The 25,724-nt window shown below is 36.8% G+C and overlaps 1 protein-coding gene across 1 annotated transcript in view; it reads right to left on the minus strand.

The window, feature by feature from the left end:
• LOC131063058 (uncharacterized) overlaps nucleotides 1-25,488 on the minus strand; it is a 45,776-nt gene extending 20,288 nt beyond the window's left edge. Inside the window, exon 1 of the mRNA XM_057996833.1 lies at nucleotides 24,411-25,488. Coding sequence (XP_057852816.1) covers nucleotides 24,411-25,488 — 1,078 coding nt within the window. The remainder of the gene's footprint in view (nucleotides 1-24,410) is intronic.
• Nucleotides 25,489-25,724: the final 236 nt, after the last annotated feature.

The following is a 25,724-nucleotide window of genomic DNA, read 5'->3' on the forward strand; positions in this document are numbered from 1 at the left end:
TGAAAACTTGGCAAACAGGCACCACTCGTAAAGGCTATGGCTCCATTGTTTTTCAGACTTGTTGCGATCACATCTACTTCATACATACATCCATCCGTCCAAAACCATGGCTTGTTATTCATCTGCAATTAAGAAAGTACTCCATGCGTCTTGCATACCGCTTTTTCATAGTCATGTCTAAAACTGGGGGCAATTCCCTTAACCTATTGATGGAAGTGGATTCTACATTATCTTATGATTCATTGAGTTCTTTATTCAAACTATCTCAAAATACCAAAAACATTGGAAAATGTCTCAACAAAAATACAAAAAACATTCAAAACAAATTCAAAATCCAAAAACATCAGAAAACATCGAAAATCACACAAAAACATGGCAACACTTTGTACATACTCATCCATGCAGATACCAAAACAAGCATTGACAAAATACTCACATGATGACCATTTATCAATCAAACCACACAATCAACATCAACATCAAAAACTGTCTTCAACAAGGATGCATCCTTCCTTACCAAAACAAAGACAAAAGTGACGTTTTCTTTGACAAGAAAATTATGTTAAGCTATCAAATACTTGGTTGATTTGTGAGTACAAACATTCGTTTATCTGTATCGGGATCTTTCAGCATTATTTTGTATTGTTTGCACATTATTTCCGATGAAGTTCCAGGGCATGTACTAATGGTGTCTACGTGGGAAGTTCACCAAGCTATGTGATCATATGCAAAAAATAGTCATAGATCACTACGACTTGCTGACTATAGCGTATACCTCGACCATATGGGCATGAACCATTACCAAGGATCCATATTCTTTATTCTTTATGTATATATTGTTTGTTTGCAGGTACAATGCTCATTCTTTGGTTCCTCCTCATCCAAATTGGATAAAGGTTTTTATCTCTTAGTACGGTATGCACTTGTCTCAGGATATGATCAGCCTAAGATCAAGGAGGACGATCCAAATCATGCATGAACAGAGATAATCCTTGTCTGTTCTGCAAGCAATACTCTGGTCGACTTGGCCCTTATATCAAGTCGTTTGTATTAACTTGCTATATAAAATCCATGAAAGGAATACTCAAGTCATCTTGAATCATTATGTCAAGATGCTTGTATTCTCTTCCAACATTTTAAAGCTCAATGATGAAAATAGAGCACTATGGATTGTCATTTCATCTCATCTGTTTATATATTGCATTCCGTTGCATATCACCCATCCGTTCACTCATTCATATGTAGGCTTTATATGCAAAATGTGAAAATTAAGCTGGTCTTGGATACAATCACGACTGAGTACTCTGATACCTCATCAATGCACCATGCAAAGTCTTAAAAACCTTGCATTCCTCATGGTCATATCATCATCACATTTAATTGCATCTTGCATTAAGTACATTCATGTCATTTTAAAACTTAACATTGCATATAGTTCGTTTTGGACATTAGTTTTCATTAAAACATTTGCATCATTGCATCAATCATAAATAATTAGATTCATTCTTGAGATCAAATTGTCTTTTGATTGTTTTAAAATCATTTACTAGGCATTCATATAGTATTGATTATCCATCATCATTTTATCATCTTTTATCATTTATTATTGCATACATTCATTTATAGTTAAAAAGTGCATTCAGTCATTCGTTAACTAAGTATCATATTATGCTCATTTTAGGATTCATTCACATTGCATTCATTTATCCTCTTTTTAATTGCATTAAGGTGCAGTTATTAAAACATTAGTTATAGTATCATCACATTATCATTTTTACTTAAATCATATTTAAGCATTTAAAATCATAAAATCCACTTGTTTATAAAACATTGGTTCATAACATTTTAGATCCATTATATATACGCATTCATTTAGGCATTATCATATAAAGAATTTGTACTTTACATTTTGTTTATCCATATTACATTCATCTAAAAACATCTAGATGCATATCCATACATAGCATCATTCATTAGACCATTGCATTAACATCATCACATAAATCATCTCATCATTATATCAAAATAGGAAACACCAAAATCCTGTTCATAAATCATCATAAGCATACATCATCATCATAACATTACATACATAAAAGCATTACATCAAAAAATCAAAACAAATCATACATATATAAACCTGCATTCATATGTCAGTATCCCACATCATAAATCATCATAAAAACATGCATAAAAGAAACATCTCATCAAATGCATACATATACACATATCCATCTAAGCAATAACTCATCATCCTGCATAAACATCCATACCTATCAACTACATATCATCAAAATATGGGATCTCCTCATATATCTCATCTCATATATTAGAGTACAATGAAGTCTACAAAATCGGCTACCAAGAGCCATCCAAGATACAGTCCAAAAAAATAAACAATGATACAAATACATATATGCATGAATGCTCTCTCAAATGCCACTCTGGCCCGATGCTGTCCCAACACCTCCACCTGCTCCACCACTAGTGCCTGCACCCCCTGCTCCATCTCTCCGCGGAGGCCTCATCAAACCACCACTCCCTCTTGCATCCCCTAATCTCTCCCTCCTCAAAGGACCCATCACTCCCCCACTGCTCTGCATCCTTTGCGATCACTCTGATCTAGTCTGTCGCATCTGAGTATAACTGAGAGCTCGCTGACTAACTGGCACCACCTGCTCATATAAACCCCGCTAGTACTCTATCTCAGCCTGTGCTCGTCCAAACTGCTTCATAACCTCCCCTGTAGGCCCTTGTGCTCCTACTCCAACCTGGACTCTCTCCTGCAGCTCCGCCAATCTCTCCACTGCAGTATCTCTCTCCCGCAACACCACCGTCAGCTCTGACTCCTGTGCAAATAGCTACACATCCCTAGCTGCCACCTCCGCCTCCAAATCCTCTATCCGGGTCTGCAAGCATACTATCATGTGATCCCGCAGATCTCCAGTAGCTCCCCCCTCGGTATCCATAGTTGCCTCCCCTGCACCACCCTCTCCAGTAGTCCCCTCTCCTCTGTCCATCGGGATCTCTCTCTCCATCCCCCTCCCACTCAGCTGAACTCCTTCTGGTATCAATGGTCCCTGAGATATATGAAGAGGCAATCCACCTCTCCCTCTCCGCTGACTCCGCATCCCCAATCCACCTCCTCCACCTCCTCCACCTCCACCTCCTACTCCTCCTCCTCGACCTCCTGCCCTCCTCCGGCCCCATCCCCTCTCATCCTCAAACGCTGGGATCAACTCTGCTGGATCCCATATCCGTGGGATCGGGTGTGCTACCTGGTACTACGTATACTCATCTGTCACCCCTGCATCAATGACCCTCGGTCGTATGTCCCATGGCCTCGCCTGCAGTGTCCAGAACTCTGCCAGTGCCTGATCATACGGTAGCACTGGACCCCATGCATACCGCTCCCGAATAACTTGAGCATACTCTCCTGATCCACTGGGCAGTCCCTGTGCTAATCCAAACTGCCTCATCACTCGCCCAGGCACCTGTCTCTCCACATGATATGCAGTCCTCCCAATGAGGAATCGAGTCATAAACACATAAGGTAGTGCCTCTGCGTCATCATCCCATGGCTCACACTCCAAGTATGGCTGCCATATCATTGCATCCAGGTCATCCAATGCCCACCGCCACCACTCTAACTTCCCCAAAAGGGGCTGACTCATCATGCCGCTGTACATAAACATGTACGGCTGATCCACTGCACGGAATCTCAGACTCACCGGTCGAGTCACTGGTAGGTGCTCCCAAGCCTAAATATGTAGCAGCGTCATGCCCACTACTAAGGAACCCCTCCCCCGGTACACTACCTCATGGAGCTCCTGATACATGTGCGCTAGCATGCATGACCCCCATGCAAATCGGGTCCCCTCGGTCATCATCATCTCGATAACCTGCCCCCATCCCATGGCCAAACCATGTGATCGCCTGTCCGGACACAGCAGACCTCCCACAATACCTGACAAAACTGCTGGAAGAGGCTCATATAGTGCTGCTATATCCTCCCACGTGATCGAGCCATCATCAATATATACATCCTCATCAAAAATTCCTCTGCACTGCCACAGTCCCCCAGGATCTATCGTACGTGACCAGCTCTCCTCGAATCGGAATCCACAGGATGCGCCACACATCCTCTAGCGTCACGGTCATCTCCCCCTGTGCCAAATGGAAAGTGCACGTCTCACTTTGCCACCGCTCTGCTAGTGTCGTGATCAATCCGTGATTCATACGAATCACGGGCATGTGCATCACCTCGTATAGACCAGTTACGACAATGCAATCAATCTCCGCCTGTGTCAATCGGTCCCGCAACCCCTGTGTCGTAGGATGGCGCTCCTGTAATTGCAACACGCGTAGCTCCTCTTGCACATAGACATTCATCAATCACCATCAGTTGTTTTATTTTCAAACTTTCTTAAGTTTAAACCTAGACTATCAACAGATACTTTGATCAAGTATCTTCGGGTCTCAACAGGTAAGCAATCATGGCCACCTAGACTTCAACGGGCATTTATCTTAACAAATGACCTAAGTCTCATCAGGCTGCTATGGTTCAAAACAACTCCCACTTCACCTCGCCATCCATCAATCATTGGCATCGGGAGATTTTCTTCATCCAAACTGGGGCATCTCTTTATCCTAAGACAAAAGCGCTATTCTACCAACAAAAGCGCTAGTTTCTCAACAATAGCGCTACAACCCTAACAAAAGCGCTCAATCAGCTATCCCATAGCGCTAAAACTACAATAGCGCTAAATCCACTACCCAGTAGCGCTACTTAAACACAATAGCGCTCAATTAAGCCCTCACTAGCGCTAAAACTGCACAAGCGCTCAAACTAGCATACCATAGCGCTAATACCGACCAAAAGCGCTCAAACAATGGTACAATAGCGCCATTGCGACACAATAGCGCTAGTTTATGGAGCAGAAGCGCCAAAACCATAGTTCTAGCACTCTTGCTCCGACTTGACTTGGACTCAGCTAAAACCTATCAAAAATGCACAAAAATTAAGTTTTTGAATTTGCGTACAACTGGTCCGTAGTCATTTGGGTGTTGGAACCGTCAGACTCGCTCAAATTTGTGCTTGGTGATCGGAATCGGCATCCTAGCTGCTGCTCGCTCCTCCAAATGTCACTATCAGAGCTCTCATTTTCAACTGGTCGTGGTCACAAATGATCCTGTTTTCACCCCTTTCACCCCATTTATACCCTTCGCCGACACCGTAACTTCTCCCCGCTCATCGTCATGGTCCCCGTGAACTTCCCGTGCCCCCCATTTCTCCTTGTTATCCCCGATTTCTTCTATTTTTCACCAGTATAACTAACTCCTTCTCCTCTACCACCCTGCCAATTTTTATTCTTTTTCGAGAGCTCGCCTGATTTTTCAAAAAAAATTGGCCCATCTCTCGAGGGGGCATACCACCCATTAAATTTATATTTTATGGGGCATTTCTTCACACCAGTTTTTCTTTCTTTGAAATGACACGATAAACTGCATCGTCTCAAAGAGGGGCAAATGTAGTCACACAAATCTGTCCAGCTTAACTAAATAAATATTCGCTATTTATTTGATTAAAAATCCACTAGCCATCAGTTAATTAAATAAATATTTAATTAATTCATCTCCAAACATTCTTCTATTAATTAAATAAATTATTCAATTTATTTTAATTAATTCATTAAAGCAAATTCCAATCAATTAAATAAATAAAATATATTTATTTAATTAAAATCCTCTTTTCCTCTTCTAAATAAATTAAATAAAACATTTATTTAAATCATTATCCCCCCCCCACTTGCATTTTCCTACAAATGCAACTTGCACACATTTATTGAAATAAATAAATTTTTATTTAATAAAATCCTATTTTCCCTCACCCATCAAATCCACTTGCAAAATCTAAATCCCTTCTAGATTCTTCTAACCCCTTCCTAATTAGCCTAATCCATCTCCTAATTATTGTCACATTCCTAAGCAAAATGGAGTCACTTCTCAAAGACTCCAAAGTCTTTGAAAATCATTTAATGCTTTGTGTGTTCAACAAATTAACCCCCAAAGTCTTCCAAGACCACTAATGGCTCTTACATGACCATTTATGGCTCTTACATAACCATTTATGGTTATTTCAAACTTGTCCCCCCAAACATTTATTGTTTTTGACCATATTCATCCATTTCACATTTGCACAAGAATTTATCCATTGGATAAAAACTTTATTCTTTGAATAAAGAGTTTATTCATTCAACCAACATTGAGTCTAAATCCCAAGGTCATATCAAGCATTTAATGCTTATTCCCTCCCCTCTCAACCTATCTCACATTGACACTTGTCATCCTAGGATTGGGTTGAAAGCCCTCACATGGATTTGAAATCATTCAATCATGACCCTTGTTGAGATTACTCAATCTCAACCATCCATTGCTCCATTTTTCTTATAAATAGAGCCCATTTCTTCATAATCCAGATCGTGAAAACTTGTATGCATTTAAGCTATAGGCATTTTAAAAGAGCATTTTTAGCATAATTAACTAATATCTTGTCTTTTTGATAAAATCAATCATTTTTAGCATCAATAGCATAGTATTAGCTTTTCATTTCACATTTGAAGCACAATATTACAATCTCAATCCTCCATAAGCATCCATAGTGCAAAAAGCTGCTGAGAGCTACACTATTTTGGAACTTGGAGAGGAGAGGAACAAGGGAGAAAGAGCTAAGAGCATGTTAGGAGGTATTTGGAGATGCCTCATCATATTTGCTTCTTTAGTTAGATATGCTTTCATGTTTTTAGTGTCTCTCTTGGTATGCCTATTTAGATTAGTTCTTTGATTGACTAACACTAACAGTTTCTTGTCTTGTGTGTGTTTGTTATCATAGACTAACCTTGTCCATTTTGCAGGGCATCAGATATCATCAACAAAAACTTCAATAACTAAGATGTCTTCATTAGTCACTTTGAAATATAAGTTGCTATCAGCATTACCTTTAGTGTAACCAAGCTTCAAAAGATATTTGTCCAATCCAACATACCAAGCTCTAGGAGCTTGCTTCAATCCATACAAAGCTTTCCTTAATCTGCAAACCATATTTTTATCATTTGTCAATGAAAATCCATTAGGTTGTTCAATGTAAACTTCCTCTTCAAGATCACTATTCAGAAATGCACATTTTACATCCATTTGATATACTTTATTGTTCTTGTGAGCTGCGAATGCAAGAAATAATCCGAGTGCCTCAATTCTAGCTACCGGTGCAAAGATTTCATTGTAATCAATTCCCTCTTTCTGTGAATATCCTTTACACACTAATCTTGATTTGTTTCTGATTACCTTACCATCTTCATTAATTTTATTTCTGAAGACCCATTTAGTTCCAATTACATTTTTTTCTTTAGGCCGGGGAACCAATGTCCATGTATTGTTCTTTTCAATTTGTTCTAATTCATCTTCCATAGCTTTAATCCAATGTTTATCTTCACATGCCTCAATAATAGATGTTGGTTCAATTTGAGAAATTAAACACACCTCTTCATTTGCCAGGCTTCCTCTTGTCATAACACCTTGATACTTGTTCCCAATTATCTGACTTTCAGAGTGATTCAATCTTACATACCTGGGTGTGTTCACTTGCTGCTGTTCTTCAGTCATTGTGGAATTCTCTGATGATGTCGGTGTGTCTAGATCCACATTCTATACCAGTGCACTCTGTATAGGTTCATTTATGATCATCTCCACTGTCGGTTCAGAATCTATAGACCTTAAATTTCCTCTAAATTGTTCATCTATCTTCACATTTGCACTCTCAATGATTTTCTGCAATCTTTTATTAAAACATCTATATGCTTTTCTCTTAGATGAATAAGCAAGAAATATTCCTTCATCACTTCTAGGATCAAATTTACCAATATACTCATCTCTCCCAATGTAACATTTGCTTCCAAATATTCTGAAGTATTTAAGAGTAGGAGTATTACCAAACCATAGTTCATAAGGGGTCTTACCGGTTTCACCTTTGATGTGAACTCTGTTAAAAGTGTAAACCGCTATATTCACTGCTTCTCTCCAATACACATGAGGTAGATTTGCTTCTAATATCATGCTTCTAGCTGCATCCAGAATAGTTTTGTTCTTCCTTTCCACAACTCCATTTTGCTGAGGTGTCCAGGGTGCTGATAGTTGTCTTCTAATTCCATTCACTTCACAAAATATATTAAACTCCTTAGATGTAAATTCACCTCCTTGATTTGATCTCAAACATTTGATTTTCTTACCGGTTTCATTCTCTACCATTGCCTTGAATAGTTTGAATTTCCCAAAAGTTTCTGATTTCTCCCTGAGAAAAGTAACCCAACATATTCTAGAATAATCATCAATGATTAGCATAAAGTATCTATCTCCCTGTAGACTTCTTGTTCTTGCTGGACCACACAAGTCAGTATGGATTAAATCAAGAACATTATTGGATTTCTCATAAATACTCTTAAGAGTTGTTCTAACTTGCTTTCACATTTGACATTCCTTACATACCGGATTATGAGGTTTTACAATCTTAGGTAAACCCCTTACTGCCTTAGATGAACTAATATTTATAACGCAATCAAAATTCTCATGACAAAGTCTTTTATGCCATAACCAACTTTCATCAATATGTGCAATCAAGCATGCATTTTCACTGTTATTCAAATGAAAGATATTACCTCTAGTTTGATTACCGGTTGCAATCTCCAAACCAGTTCTATTCATGATTTTGCATTTACCATTCTTGAACTATAACTGAAATACCTTTTCAACTAATTGATCAACACTCAAAAGATTATGCTTCAAACCTTCAACATAATAAACGTTGTCAGTGTTGTGCTTACCATCAAAAGATATAGTGCATTTTCCTTTGATCAAACAAGCTTTATCATCCCCAAATCTTACTAGACCTCCATTGTATTCCTAAAAAGATAATAATTTATTTTTATCACCAGTCATATGATGTGAACATCCGGAATCTATAATCCATTCATCCTTTTCTTCAATTTTAACTGCTAGGGCCTACTCTATCGATGGAATAGTAGGTTTCCGTTGATCTTCTTTTATTAGACAAAAGCACATTCATTGTCTACCGATTCTTCATCTGAATCATCAGTAACTCCTTCATCAGCATAGTAATATGATTTGTCTCTATTCTTCTTAAATCTATATCTCTGATATTCAGGGTTAGGTTTATACGTCCTTTTAGCTTCTTCTCTCAATCTTGCATGTCTATCAGGACATCTAGATTCCATATGACCAACTTTATTGCAGTTAAAACATTTAAATGGTGCTTTACTTACTTCCAATAGGACCTTTAGGTATTTTCCTTTCAAATAGTGCTTCAAGTTTTTCCAATTCTTCATTTTCCCTCCTAATATCTTCAAGTTCTCTTGCATAAAGTGCTTTCTAATCAGATTTGTCAAATGATGATGATGATGCTGCAGATGATGATGCTTTGAAGGCTAAATCTGTCTTAATTGTAGCAACAGAACCAAATTCCTCAAGCTCAAATGCTGAAAGCTTTCCAACCAAGGTATCTCTAGATACTGATTTATTAGGCATTGTTCTCAACTCATTAATAGCAGTTACTTTCATCTTTTATGTCGGTGGCAATGCTCTTAAAACTTAAGAAACAATCTCATCTTCACCTAAGGAACCTCCACAACATTGTATTCCCAAAACAATTTCATTTACCCTTTCCATAAAAGTAAAAATTCTTTCATCTTCTTCCATTTTCAGATTTTCATACCTGACCTGGAAGCATTCTAGTTTTGAAACTTTGACAGTGGTATCTCCTTCATTCAATGTCTCTAATTTATCCCAAATAGCTTTAGCAGATCAGTCCGATAGTCCCATGATTTAATGATCTGATAATGCACTCAAAAGTGCTTCTCTTGTTTTGCAATCATTTTCTTGATCCTTAGCCAATGTTGGTGGATGAGGTTGATTCAATAAAGGAGCAACATAGCCATCCTTTGGAACATCCCATATGTCTCTTCCAATGCAATTCAGATGTGTCTCCATTATAATCTTCCATATACCATAGTTAGCTCCATCAAGTTTTGGACTGTCCTTCTTGAAAAAGTTAGTTGCCATAGAATCTCCTCAAGCTGTTAAACTTCTGCAAAGAGAGGACATAGCTTTGATAGCAATTGTTAGGACCTAGAGGCAATTGAGAGGGGGGGTGAATCAGTTGTCAATTAATTTCAACCCAAATATAACTTAATCAAACTTGATACTTAATACCGGTAAACCAAACTTAATGTTGGTTGACAGATTAGCAGTTAATATTAATACTAGTGAAACTTAATGAATAGAACAGAAAGAGAAACAACATCCACAGCACATAACACATAGATTTGTACGTGGAAACCCTGTAAGGGTAAAACCCACGGTGGGAGACCCTACCCACAATCAGATGATACTACTGCAGATAGTATGTGTATACAAATGGGGTCTGCACATGCAAAAAGGCCAACTGCCTAGAGCTCACTGCCCAATCACAAAATAAGAGTCACACTAACTACAATTGGATGGTTAAATCCAATGATAATGTACTACTCAAAGTAGCATCTCCAATGCTAGATTCAACACCGATTAAGCTCTGATAATCACATTCAAACCTTCTTTGAACCTTCTCTATGGTCTACTCATATGGTCTTCAATATTTGCACATACCATGATACCATACCACACTTCCACACTTTACACTTCATCTCACAAATGAGATCTTACATATATACCAAAACCTAGGACAAATGTGTAGGTCGACTTACCAAGAATGTTACAATTAAACCAATTACAAATAAGTCAAGATGCGATGCATCACGTCGGTTCAATACATTTACAACAATATTCAATTTAATTAAATCATCTTCATAACATGTCGTGCTGATCTAAGATAGATAATGCATGTTGGTCCATAAGTAGACCAATTTGCCGGTAACAATAAATATGTCAACCTAATTAGATCAATAACCAAAATACCAAAACCAAGTGTCCAAACCATGTCTTCGACATAACCAAGTGATCTCTAGATGATAACGACTCATCTTCAGTGCCGATGTACAATATAACCCACCGATGAACAATATACTGGTGACTGTGCATAAGTCAGTGAACCTGTCGGTGTATCGGTTCAACACAACCAATGATCTCCAGAAGGATAAGTGTTGACATCAATGACAAAATAAATGCAACACATCCATAATACCAACACAAACAAGAGTGTTCCAAAAGATAGAAACAAAAAAAGAAAATGAAGAACACCATTGAAGCATGAAATAGCTGCAAACACTGTCGAAGAGTAATTGCTGATCTGAAGAACCTCCACTGAAATAGAACATGACCAGGTAGAGAAGACTATAATTTGCATGAGTTCCCTCAAATGACACTACTCAAATCAGATGACAAACATAGGCAAACAACCGAACTTGAAGATACATATGACATGAAACACCAAAGCCTGAAGAGCTGATCAATCAAACTAAGGAAACATTAGAACAACATGGAAAACCTCACCATAATGCTGAAAAGGGAGAGGGACATGTACACTGAAAAGAATGGCCAACAAGAACTGCATGACGAAGAACTAGGAACATCAAAGGTGCAGAGAAAGTACATAGTGTCGTGGAAGGAACACTCACTTGACACACATCATGAGGATAATATCATGGAAGGAACACTCACGTGACAAAGGTAGATGGAAAACAAAACCAAAATTCAACCCCCCCATGGCACTTTATAAGTAGTGCATGTACAATAAGGCACAAGATGTGCAAGATCCCAAGTATACAATGCATGGTGGCATTTTATCTCAGTGTGTTTACATAAATAAAATGTTACAATGATAAGAAGAGACAGAGGACTGGAAATAGAAAGAACAACCAAAGATGAGACATTCTACTCAAAGAAAGGGATCCTAGGACCTGAAACACCCATGATATTCACCAGTGCTCAAAAGAAAAAAACTAAATAAAATATAACTGGAGGAGAATTTGGAAAGAAAAATCATATGAATGGAAAGAACACAGAACAAGATTTCCAACGATATAAATTTTTTGAAAAACAGAGTTCGGATGCTCAAGTTATGTCTCTTGGAGTGCAAAAAAAACCTCTAGCTTTGATAGAAAAAATGCCATCAAAAAAGAAAAATTAAAAGTTCAAACCTCTAGATATGGATAGAGCTCAGAAAGAGCTTTCCGATGATATAAGGTTTTTGAAAAAGTGCCTCCGTATGACCAAGCTACGACCAAAAGAAAAAAACCCCTCTTTTAGGGCATAAAGAGGGTTTTTTTTTTTTGACACATTTGCAAGGACAACTGTACGTATTTTAGTGCCTTGAAAAATGTGCCAATAAAAAAACATTTCCTAGATGCCCCTGTCATCGAAAATAGGCAAACTATATATCAAAATTCATGGAATCAGCCTTCTGAATCCAACTATGAGGTCCGTTTGGCACCAAAATGTACCAAAAAATCAGCTACCCCCAGAAATGGAAAAAATCAACTGCACAAACCCTTGAATGCACAGATTTGAAGAACAAGACTCGAAATATCTCATGAAGAGAACAGGGTCATGCAGAACTGGAGCTCTGATACCATATTTGAGTTGAGAAAAAATAAACTCTACAGCTCCCAAAGATCACTTGCATGCAAACCTGTCACAGAAGGAGGGAAGCAAAAAAGATATGGAGACCAGAATTCAAATATCTAGAAAAGAAAAGTCATATTGATTGTGCCACAAGAATGCAATTCAATAATTATAGTTGTTATGAAAATACAAAGAGAGAATCCATATAAGAGGATACTCGAAACCCTAAAGGAGAAAACCCTAAAGAATTATAAGATTCCTAAGTTTAGCTTAAGCATAGAGTATAATAGACTAATAATTAAATAAATAATTATTAGCTAATAAAAGATAACTCTAACATAAAATAATCTGATATTCAATAGGTTATAGCAAATAAGTGGTGATTCCGAACAAAAAATCAACACCAAGGCATTCACCTAGCTATGATCAGTGTCTTATTCCATTAGGTACATGAATCCATACTGCATAAAATGCATTCCGATAGAATTTATCTAACATATATACCTAAGAAAATATTGCCTTTCAATACATCATATTTTCAACCCCAACCCAGAACTACTTATCAAAATCCCTACAAATATCCCTACCACTCTGCAATTCTACTCAAGCATTTAATTAGCCCCTGTGACTAAAGCATTAACAGAGAATGCATATACCACAATAGTGCAATGAATTATAAAATCCTTGATAATACACATTCAAAACATGATAGAACAATACACCAAAGTGAAATGAGTTTGAATTATATTTCTATTGGATAATTCGGCTATCTTGTAAGGATACAATTCATACATAACTCCTTCAAGAACCTATAGAATTACAGACATAAGACTCTTTCTATTTTGCTCTGCAAAATGACCCTTTTCAACTTTTTTTTCACCTAAACTTTGCAATTAGAAGTAGAAATTCGGAACACTCAAGGGACCAAAAAATTTGAACCACGTCTCATAGCCCTGAATTCCCTTTTATAAAAAACAAGGGAGCAAACAAGCCTCAGGCTAGAGGAGACACCTGTCATCTCAAAATGATTACATACAACTGTATTTTGTTACACAAACATTCATCCTTGATTTCGCTTGTGCAGGCTCAAAGTCTGTGGCCGCTTTCTTTAAAACTCATGATGAATTTTACCATTGTTTCTGTTATACAGGTTAAAAATATCTGCCACTAGAAGACTACAACAATTATACAAACTATTTATAACCTTATTCATCATATAGATACATACTATTCCACGCACTATATTCTTCATCAGATGTCCAATCAAAACTCATGACTTCGTCATCTTTTGCCCTGTATGGAAAATATTTAATGGCTACTTTGTTTGTCTCTCTTTCAAAAGTTTCAAAAAATGATCCTGTGGCAATTATTTTATCCATGCTATCCTCCAGCATATCCAAGTTTATCCCTTCACATATCAGCTCTACTTGGGTACTGATGACTCTTTCCGCCTCTTCCTTCCAAGATTGTAAAGGCTTGACTACCCCTTCTTCATATTCAATATTTGGCAAAAGAGTTTGTTTCAATTCACTAGAACTTTTCATCAATTACCTTGCCTTTCTTTCTATATTCTCCGATAAAATTTGGGCTTCTTGCATTGATTTTACCAACAAATATGTTGGCTGGAGTGCATGTGGTCTCTCGGCATGATACTTAGAGGCCATGGACATTATTCTGAGCTCATTTCCTCTTTGCAACCATTTTGTAGATAGAGGAATTGCCACTTCTTTATCATCATCAAATTTTTGAATAGCATTAAATAACAAAGAATATAAGGCATGAACACTGTTAAGCCTACTATCAACTTTCTCATTCAACTGAGTTAGTACTAAGCTAACTATATCCTTTTGCTACCCAACTGATTGATCTTCTGATTATTTCGGCTTATTTTCTAATTCAACAATCTTTTCTAAAAACTGAGACTAATTTGGTTCAGTTGATCTTTTAACTTTAGGCTCATCATCATCATCATATGGGACTAATGACATACCAGGGAGACCAATACTTATATCAAGTTGAACTGCTTCTCCTCCCTGGACCATAGGTGACGACCTAGATGTTGATGGCTCGGATGGTCCTGTAAGTGAAGGAAAGGAAACCTTTATTTGTCCCTACTCAAAAACTTGCACTCTCATTTGCAACTCCACACACCTTTGCTGAGATGCATTGTAATCATTGAAAAGATTATCAAACTTTCTTATCAGCTCCGCCTTTTCCAAAACTTCTCTTTTTGCAGTCTCATGTGCCAACTTAGCAACATCAACATTTAACTTTGTATTCTCTACACTTGATGTGCCAGATGCTCTTTTTATAATAAGGCTTCCTCTCAAATTGGGGTTCAAGTCATTGATGTTAGGATTTCTAGGTCCTTCCTCTAGTACCCATATTGCCAAGGTTGCATAATCATCCACAAAATCTGATCCTTTTAATGCTAACCTTGCTTCTTCTTCTGAATTGAAATGTTGACCTTTTGACTTCCTGATTGTATCAAAAGCCACTGCGTCTGTATGTCCCATTCTGGTAAAGTCAGGATTCCAACCTAACTTATAATGTTCCTGCCTTCATCAACAGTGATTTCCTTAAATTCTTCCATCATCTCATTCTTTACTTCTTCTTGGTTCTCTTGATCAGATCTATCTGGCCTTTGGGCTTTTTTCTCAATAATTCATCCTTTTTACTCCTCAATCTTCATCTTCCATACTAGTTGCAGAAAGGTTGGGATCCTTACAAAAGTATCATCTTCAAGGAATTTATCACACAACTCCTTTCTTGCATCCAACTCCAGATTAGGACACAAAGGAGGAACACCGAGCTGCATTTCCGCACTTGTTGTGATGAACATATCTTCCTCCACTTGTTCTTCATCCTTCCTTACAGGTGAAAATGATACAATTGATGGCTAAAGACTTCTATCCGAGTCTTGAAGATCAATGATCTTGATTCCTTAAAAAGGCTTGATTTGTATTCTAGGGGAAGACTCTGCACTCATTATCTTTTTACCCCTTCTCCTTACTAACCTTCCACTATCATTTCTACTCTCCTCTTCATCACTTGTTTCTTCTCTTTCTCTTTTTTGAGAATATTCATGAGTAGGTCTCCTTCCTACCATGCCACCTGCTCTCTGAGTCAAAGGAGGTTGTGAGCTTGACTGTTTTTAGCCATGAACTTCATCAAGTTTGGCTATCTTCTCCTTTAAAATCAGCTTTAATTCATCAAAATTGTTCATAACAAAGTTGACCTTGGCACAAAATGGGGAAAAAATCTTCAATGGGTCATATTTTGTATCCATCTTTTGGATTGCAGCCCATAACTTTATGAAGATTATCCACTTTTCTTTCCTTCATTCCTTAGTCAGGAAATCAAATTCATTTCTGATTATATCCTCAAGAAAGTTATGCTCATGAGGCAACACACTTCCTTTTATTCTTGTTTTGAAAATATTGTAGAACCCCTCAAGATCACCGTGTCTAGTTATACTCGCCCCCAAATGATATGGAGCAAAGATTTTATCAAAATGTTCATATCCTCCCTTCATAATTACAAAATAAGGGATGATAGTGTAATCTAGGAAAATTGTTCCTTTACCCATTCCTTTTAAATCTTTGTCATGAATGCATCCTATTTGCCATATTAACTTAGCAAAATCCATTCTCAGAGGAACGTTGAAAGGCAGTACATGTTGTTGTTCATAGAAACCGTAGATTCTGATAACAATACTTACAGGATAAGGGATAAAATCCCCCCAATTATGCTCAATCCTAACAAGTGGTAACCTCTCTTTGGGTCTTACAAAATCATGTAATTCTTTGGGAATTCTTGGTGGGTTTACTGTTAACGTTTGCCTCAACTTTGAAGCAAAACTGTTATCAAATCTTACAAAGCTAGCCTCCTGTCTATCCCAAGACATATATGTGCTCCAAAGCTACACTGGGTTCTCCTGGTTATCAATCATCCTTTTGAGGTTCATGGTACCCTCTAAGTGTTAGGTCTCGGAGACAACTGAGAGGGGGGGGGGGTGAATCAATTGTCCAATAAATTCAACCAAAATTAACTTAACCAAAACTTAATGCTTAATACCAGTAAACCAAACTTTATGTCAGTAGACAATTTTAACAGCTAATTGCAGTACTGGTAAAGATTAATGCATGGAACAAAAAGACAACAACATTCACAACACATAACACAAATATTTGTACGTGAAAACCATGTAAGGGGAAAAACCACGGTGGGAAGCCTTACCCACAATCAAATGATACTACTGCAGATAGTATGGGTGTACAATATGGATTCTGCACATGCAGAAAGACTAGCTACCTAGAGCTCACTACTCAATCACAAAATGAGAGTCACACTGACTACAATTGGATGGTTAAATCCAATGATAATGTACTGCATAAAATAGCATCTTCATATGCTGGATTCAGTACCGGTTTAGTTCTGATTGCCTTCACAAAACCTTCCTTCAACCTTCAAATGATGTCTGCGTGTATAGCTCTGCTTATTTTCACATATACCTTATTACAATTCTTTTTCGCAATCACATATCAATCTCACAAATGAGATCTTACATTTATACCATAACCTAAGACCAATTGAATAGGTTGGCTCACTAAAAGATATTACAATAAAATCAATTACAAATAAATCAATATCCGATGCATGATGTCAGCTCAATGCATTTACAATAATAATAAATCATCTCCATAATTTTTCGTGTTGATCTGGAATAAATATGTCTGTCGATGCTTATCCTGGACCTATTTGCTGGTAACAACAACTATGCAAACCCGAATAAGAAAACAACCAAATTGCCAAAACCAAGTGATCGAATAATGTCTTTGACATAACCAAGTAGTCTCCAAGTCATTCCAAGTGCCGGTGAACAATATAATCTACTAGTGAACATAACCAAAGATCTCCAAGTGCGGATAAGTGTTGACAAGTGATGATAGGTGTTGACATCAATGACAAAACCATATCAACATATCCAAAATGCCAACAATCTCCCCTTTTGGCATTGATGGCAACACAAGATGAAAAAAACCATCAAAGTGCCAAAATAGAAATGCCAAAAACCAAAAACCAACAATCTCCCAAAGAGATCATTAAAATGAAAATGCAGATACAGAGAGTAAACAAACTCTCCAACAATCTCTCCTCAAAGTAACAATCTCTCCCCAAGGGATAATATGTTTTTCCATATCAATCTCTCCCCCTTTGACATCAAATGCCAAAGCATTACAAAAACCAGTTTCAAATACAAAATACCAACTTATTAGACCAGCTACTCCCCATGAGAAGTAGCTCTCCTCATCAAAGCTGAAAAAATATTTCTCTGTTAATTCTGTTGGTTGATGACAAACATCAACTGTCTAAGTCTCTACCGGTGGGGGTAGGACTCCAAGTTGCTCTCTAAGATATTCAAAAGTCTCCTTAGGCAAAGGTTTTGTAAAAATATTTGCAATCTTCTCTTTAGTATTCACATAAACCAATTTCACTTCTTTTGCTTCAACACTCTCTTTTAGAAAATTGAATTTGATAGAAACATGTTTAGTCTTAGAGTGGAATACCGACTTCTTTGATATATCAATTGCTGCCATATTATCACAATAAATAGTTATAGGTTCCTTGCATTTTACCTTTATGTCCTTCAACATTTGTTTGATCCATAATACCTGTGTACAATTTGTTGCTGCTACAACATATTTTGATTCTGCTGTTGATAGACTTGTACAACTTTGTTTCTTGCTCAACCGTGAAATTAGTTTGCTACCAAGAAAAAATGCTCTACTAGTGGTTCTTTTTCTGTCATCCAGATCTCCTGCCCAATTAGCATCTGTGTATGCACATAGGTCAAAATTTTCATCTCTAGGATACCATAAACCAAGATTTGTAGTGCTTTGTAGGTACCAAAAAATCCTTTTTACTGTTGATTCATGATTTTCTTTAGGATTACTCTGAAATCTTGAAACAATACATACTGCATTCATAATATCAGGTCTTGTTTGTGTCAAATATAATAAACCTACTATCAAGATAGATCTAGCTTTCAAGGAATCATCATCATCATCTGCAACATCATCATCATTATCTGATAAATTTGATTGGAAAGCCTTCTATGCAAGAGAACTTGAAGAAAGCAGGAGAGAAAATGAAGAACTTGAAGCACTATTTGCAAGGAAAATGCCTAAAGGTCCAACTGGAAGTAAGTATGAAGATAAAGCACCCCTTAAATGTTTTAATTGTAATAAGATTGGTTATATGGCTTCTAGATGTCCTGATAGACATGCAAGATTAAGAGAAGAAGCTAAAAGATCATATAAGCCTAACCTTGACTATCAGAAATACAAGTTTAAGAAGAATACAGACAAATCTTGTTATTATGCTGATAAAGGAGTTACAATTAGTTACTTTATAGTATACATTGATGTCAACATTACCTTTAGTGTAACCAAGCTTCAAAAGATATTTGTCCAATCTAGCATACCAAGCTCTAGGAGCTTGTTTCAATCCATATAAAGGTTTCCTTAACCTGCAAACCATGTCTTTGTTATCTATCAAAGAAAATCCATTAGGTTGTTCAATATAAACTTCTTCTTCAAGATCTCCATTCAAAAATGCATATTTAACATCCATTTGATATACATTGTAGTTCTTATGTGCTGCAAAAGCCATAAAAGTCTGACTGCCTCAATTCTAGCTATCGGTGCAAAGGTTTCATTGTAATCAATTCCTTCTTTCTGTGAATATCCGTTACACACTAATCTTTCTTTGTTTCTGATTCCTTTACCATCTTCATTAAGTTTATTTCTAAAAACCCATTTAGGTCCAATTACATTTTTGTCTTTAGGCCGGGGAACTAATGACCAAGTGTGATTCCTTTCAATTTGTTCCAATATTTATCTTCAGATGCCTCATTTTTTAATGTAGGTTCAATTTGAGAAATAAGGCATACCTCTTCATTTGCCAATCTTACTCTAGTCATAACTCCTTGAAATTTGTTTCCAATTACCTGATCTTCAGAATGATTCAATCTTACAGACCGAGGTGTTTTTACTTGCTGTTGTTCTTCAATGACTGTTGAGTCTCCAGATGATGCCGGTGTAACTGGATCACCATTCTGTACTGGTGTATTCACAGTAGGCTCATTTGTGATTATCTCTATTTCCGGTTCAGAGTCTGTGTACCTTGAATTTCATCTAAACGGTTCATCAATCTTCACATTTGCACTCTCAACAATTTTCTGCAATCTCTTGTTAAAACATCTGTATGCCTTGCTCTTAGATGAATAACCAAGAAATATTCCTTCATCACTTCTAGGATCAAATTTGCCAATATACTGATCTCTTCTAATATAGCATTTACTTCCAAATATTCTGAAATATTTAAGAGTAGGAGTATTACCAAACCATAGTTCATGTGGGGTCTTATCGGTTTCACCTCTGATGTGAACTCTGTTGAATGTATAAACTGTTGTATTGACCACTTCTCTCCAGTATATATGGGGTAGATTTGCTTCTGATATCATACTTCTGGCTGCATCCAAGATAGTTCTGTTTTTCCTTTCCACAACTCCATTCTGCTGGGGTGTCCAGGGTGTTGATAACTGTCTTCTGATCCCATTCACTTCACATAATGTATTAAATTCCTTAGATGTGAATTCACCTCCTTGATCTGATCTCAAACATTTGATTTTCTTGCCGGTTTCATTTTCTACCATCACCTTGAATAATTTGAATTTCCCAAATGCTTCAGATTTCTCCCTGAGAAAAGTAACCCAACACATTCTAGAATAGTCATCAATGATTATCATAAAATACCTATCTGCTTGTATACTTCTAGTTCTTGCTGGACCACATAAATTGGTATGAATTAAATCAAGAACATTGTTAGACTTCTCTGGAATACTCTTGAAAGTTGTTCTAACTTGCTTTCCAAATTGACATTCCTTGCATACTGGATTGTGAGGTTTAACAATCTTAGGTAAATCTCTTACCACCTTAGGAGTACTGATTTTCACAATGCAATCAAAATTTACATGACAAAGTCTCTTATACCATAACCAACTTTCATCAATATGTGCAATCAAACATGCTTTCTTATTGTTGTTCAAATGAAAGATATTACCTCTAATCTGATTACCGGTTGCAATTTCCAAATGAGTTCTGTTTAAGATTTTGCATTTACCATTCTTGAATTGTAACTGAAATCCTTTCTCAACCAAAAACCAACAATACATACTGCATTCATAATATCAGGTCTTGTTTGTGTCAAATACAGTAAACCTCCTATCATAGACTTGTATCTAGTCAGATTAACAGGTGTTGATTCATCCTTGAAAGATAATTTATCAGTTGTAGTCATAGGTGTGCTTACTGATATACAATTTTCCATGCCAAATTTCTTTAGTAATTCCTTCAAGTACTTAGATTGACATAGGAATATACCTTTATCAGCCTGTGAAATCTGCAATCCTAAAAAGAATTTTATCTCTCCAATCATAGATATTAAAATTTCTTGCTGCATTTTGTTAGAAAAGTCTTTATAGAAACCATCTTCTCCTCCAAAGATTATATCATCAACAAAAACTTCAATAACCAAGATGTCATCACTAAGTCATCTGCATTGCTAAACAAGAATATATGCATGAGTAAGGAATACCAGAAGAATTTAGCACCAACCACTTCAGTTCTAATATCCTTGAACCCCTCATGAATCTTTTCTTCAAGGTAAGGGGCAAAGTTGAAACCATTGTATAATCTGGATACTGAATTTGCATGGCCATGTACATAAAATCAGGTGGCATCACTGTAATTGGATTAAAACTCAATATTTGACAAATAGAGAAAAAGGTAGCTTGAGAGTAGGGAGCAAAGGCACCAATTGGGAATGGCTCTTCTGAGCTAGGACTGATATGGTATGTTGTATTCCCTACTCTAGCCAAATGCATTGGAAGGAAATTATTTCTAATGAATTCCCTCATCTTATAGCACTCTTCTTTTTGCTCATTCAAATCTACCTACACCAGGCTTGCAGATGGTTCATACAGGTCAAAAACCTCCTGGAATTCTTCCCTTCTGATAGTCAACAAAATCTCTCCTTCATTTCCCCTAATAACCCTTGAGACAGGGTCATATCTGTTTGCAACAACATTGAGTATGTCAACGTCCATGAAGACACTCGACACTAGTAACTTACGTAAATCATACTGCTAGGGATTGGATAACGGGGAATGCAAGTTCCTCTGTCCATACCACAATTTGAACATTTCTAGTCCAGTCATTGGTACACTAACATCCGCCAAGCAGAATGCTTTATCAGTTAACCCTTCCCCTAGGAATTTTCCACTAGCAAATCTTTGCTCTTGTTGTTTATCATTTGTTAAAGGCTTTAATTGGTCCAAGAAATCATCATAGAGATTTCTTTTCATGTAATCAATTTATCCTGAATGATTTCATGAGGGAGCCATCTCTTGAACTAAGGTTTTCTACTATAACTTCAAATTGAGGAAGAAAAGACTAGGGCTAACATGAGATTTAAATTACAACATTAACTTAAACAAATTTCACTCTTCTAGCTTTTAACCCTAGAATAATTAAAATTTCACTCTTCTAGCTTTTAACCCTAGAATAATTAAAATTCTTTTCTTATAATTTCATGCACAATTTATAACATCAATTTGTTTCAAGAACAGATCAAGGAGCTCAAACAAACTTACTATTTTGATTACACCAGAGAGATAGCAATGCTATGTTGCAAGGAGTCGTTTCAACCTTCTTCAACAATAGGAATATCTTGTGGATCGCTATGAAATCCTTTACAAATGAAGAACAACTTTTAAAAGTACTTTTATTATTACCTGGAATGAAACACAGACATCTCATCCGCCATTACTACTCGCGCGAGTGAAACAATGACTTTTAACTTGCATTTGAAAAGTTTAAAACTTGATCATCGATCATCCTCCAGGTTGGCAAATCTTATGGACCAAACCATTTCAATCTGATAGTTACTATCTAATGTGGCAAGTCGGTCAATCCCTGGCATGACATGGTACATCCAACTCATCACCTATTTCAAAACCTTTAGCAACCCCACCATTGGCTTTCCCTGGCTCGCCTTGGACACGTGACATCATCTCGTGATGCCGCGGTCCATAATTTCCTCGCATCTTTTGATCGGGGGACCATGGAAACCATCGGATCCACCCTCTATTTACCTTCCATTTGCATCAATCATTTAACAAAGGTCGCTAACTCTCGATCGTTTCTCAGACCGCAATTAAAACATTACCACTTGATATAAGCACATGTAGAAATATTCATTTCTAGTAACTCAGGTTTTAACCACTGGGAACCGATAACATCAAACATTTGAAAAGTCAAACCACCAGCTCACCTTTCTCTATCGAGCATACGCGACATCATCTCGTGATGCCGTGGTCTTTATCATTCTTGCACTTTCGACCACGGGGAAGCACAGACCGTTAGATCTGTCCTATCTTTATCAACTGACCAAAATATTTAGGAATTTTGAACTTAGGAAAATTATGGGCACATGTACAAATATTAAAAGGAGACCGACTATAGGGAAATTTTTATGCGACTTAGGAAAATAATTTCATAGACCGGTCTAACGCGATTTAACACCTAGGAGATAAAATGGCCCCACCAACGAATACAACCCTCAACCTTAAGTGGGAAAAAGGTAATGACAAAACATAAAAGGCCCAAAGATTTTCTTTTATACCAAGACTTAATCAAGAAATCACAACCCCTAAAACCCTAAACCCTGAAACCTTGACAAAGGGCTTAATAAAACCAGAATGACCAAAATTTTGCAATACATAATTTTAGGTCCTATCAATGGCTCTAGTTGGGGATGCTTATTTCACAGAAATAAGATGAGAAACCAGAATTTTTTGGTGAAGCAGACCAATTGCAGAGCAGACCAAAAAGAAATTACCTGGATAGGGTAGCTTCAATAGAAAGGAAACTACACTATTATGTACAAAACCTAGCTAATGCTCATGGAAAATAACTACTTTCAAGAAAAGTAGAGCTTCAACAATTGTCCATGAACAGGCAATTCAAGAGTGTCACCATTTATATGTTGGAGAATTTATGACTCTTCTCCCCATTTGCTTTGGATCAGATATGGGCCCAACCAAATGGCATCAAACTTTCCATGTTTTTCCTTGTCCTCTATTCTGGCATTCCACATCAGAACCAAATCATTAACTTGAAAAATCCTTGCAGTTGCTCTTTTGTGATACAAGTTTTTAACCCGCATCTGTAACTTTGTATTTCTGGTGCTGGCTTCTCTTCTAGCTTCATCTAGTTCCATTAAAGCCTCAATCCTCAATTGCATATCATCATCTACATCATTGTTATAAGTTTGGACAAACTTATACATCTCCATTAGGTTGTTTTGAGGTAACCTTGCACACATACCATACACCAAATCAAAGGATGCACATCCAATTGCTTTCTTAATTGTTACCCTGTCTGCCCAAACTGCTAATCTCAACTTTGAATCCCAAGCCTTCTTATTTTTCTCTAGGATTCTTTTAATGATCTTCATCAAACTTTTATTGGTTGATTCAGCTTGCCCATTTCCTTGTGGGTGGTAAGGTGATGAATATGGGATTTGGATACCATATTTGTTGCAGAAGTTTTCATATTCCTCTGACCTAAAACTCATGGAATTATCAGAGACTATCCTCTCTAGACATCCAAATCTAGTCAATATATTATCTATAAGAAAATCAATTACCACCTTACTTGTTTCTTTCCTAGTGGGTATGGCTTCAACCCACTTAGTGAAATAATTGGTGGCCACTAAAATCCAAAAATGAGCACCACTAGATTTGCATGCTATCTCTCCAATGAAATCTATACCCCATCGTCGAAATGGATCCTGCACATTTATAGGTCTTAATGGCAGATTTCTTGAAAATTTCAATTTTCTTGAAAATGTTTGGCATGGATCACATTTCTTGACTAGTTGATGTGCATCCTTGAAAATTGTTGGCCACCAAAACCCAACTCTTAATACTTTGTGTGTAGTTTTCTTGGCCATATAATGCTCTCCACAAACTCCACTATGCAATTCAAACAATAACTTCTGAGCTTGATCCTGGTCAACACACTTTAACATGACACCATCATTGTTCCTCCACCAAAGTTTCCCATTAACAATGGCATATTTGATAGCATGTAATTTTAATGTCCTCCTTTTATTATCACTCACATCTTCAGGAGATTTCATCCTTTGTAAATAATATATGATATCATCGTACCATTTACAGCCATCCATTTCATAGATACAAGATTTGTGCTCTTCTTTCACAATATTTATTTGATTTGCATCCAAATTACTCTGGACCATTAACTTTACCAATCCTTGTCCTCTCACCAACTTAGTGATTTGGATATCAATGTTAAATTCCTGAATCCTGTTGATCCATCGACATCTTCTTCCTGATACTTCCAGTCGTGTGAAAATATCTTTGATTGCATAACTAGGCACATATGTAACCACTGTTGCTCCCATCAAGTAACTCCTAAAAGCTTTAATTGCCTTCACTAGTGCATAGGATTGCTTCTCATTTAAATCATATTTCAGATCTGTAGCTTGCAAATATTTACTAAAAAATGCTATAGGTTGTTCAAAACTTTCTGAATTCTTTTGCAATAATACAACAACAACAGTATGAAAAGATGCAAATGAAAAAATCTGCATAGGTTTTCCATAATCAGGTGTCTTCAAAACAGGTGCAATTTTAATAGCTTTCTTGATCTCTTGGAATGCCTTGATTGGCTCCTCGTTCCATTCTATCTTTGCACATTTCTTCAACATCTTGGATATAGGTCTACTAATTTTAGTGAAATTAGTAACAAACCTTCTTAGAAAATTAATCTTCCCAAAGAAAGATTGGATACCTTTCACTGTTCTGGGCTGAGGGACTTTGTCAATTGCTACTACCCTCTCTGAGTCAATTCTTACACCATCTTTTGAAATGATGTGACCCAACAACTTACCTTCAGTTACCCCAAAAGCACACTTTTTTGGGTTTAAAGATATCCCATATTCAA

Source organism: Cryptomeria japonica, chromosome 11 (genome assembly GCF_030272615.1).
Source record: "Cryptomeria japonica chromosome 11, Sugi_1.0, whole genome shotgun sequence".
In the NCBI taxonomy this organism is placed as follows: Eukaryota; Viridiplantae; Streptophyta; class Pinopsida; order Cupressales; family Cupressaceae; genus Cryptomeria; species Cryptomeria japonica.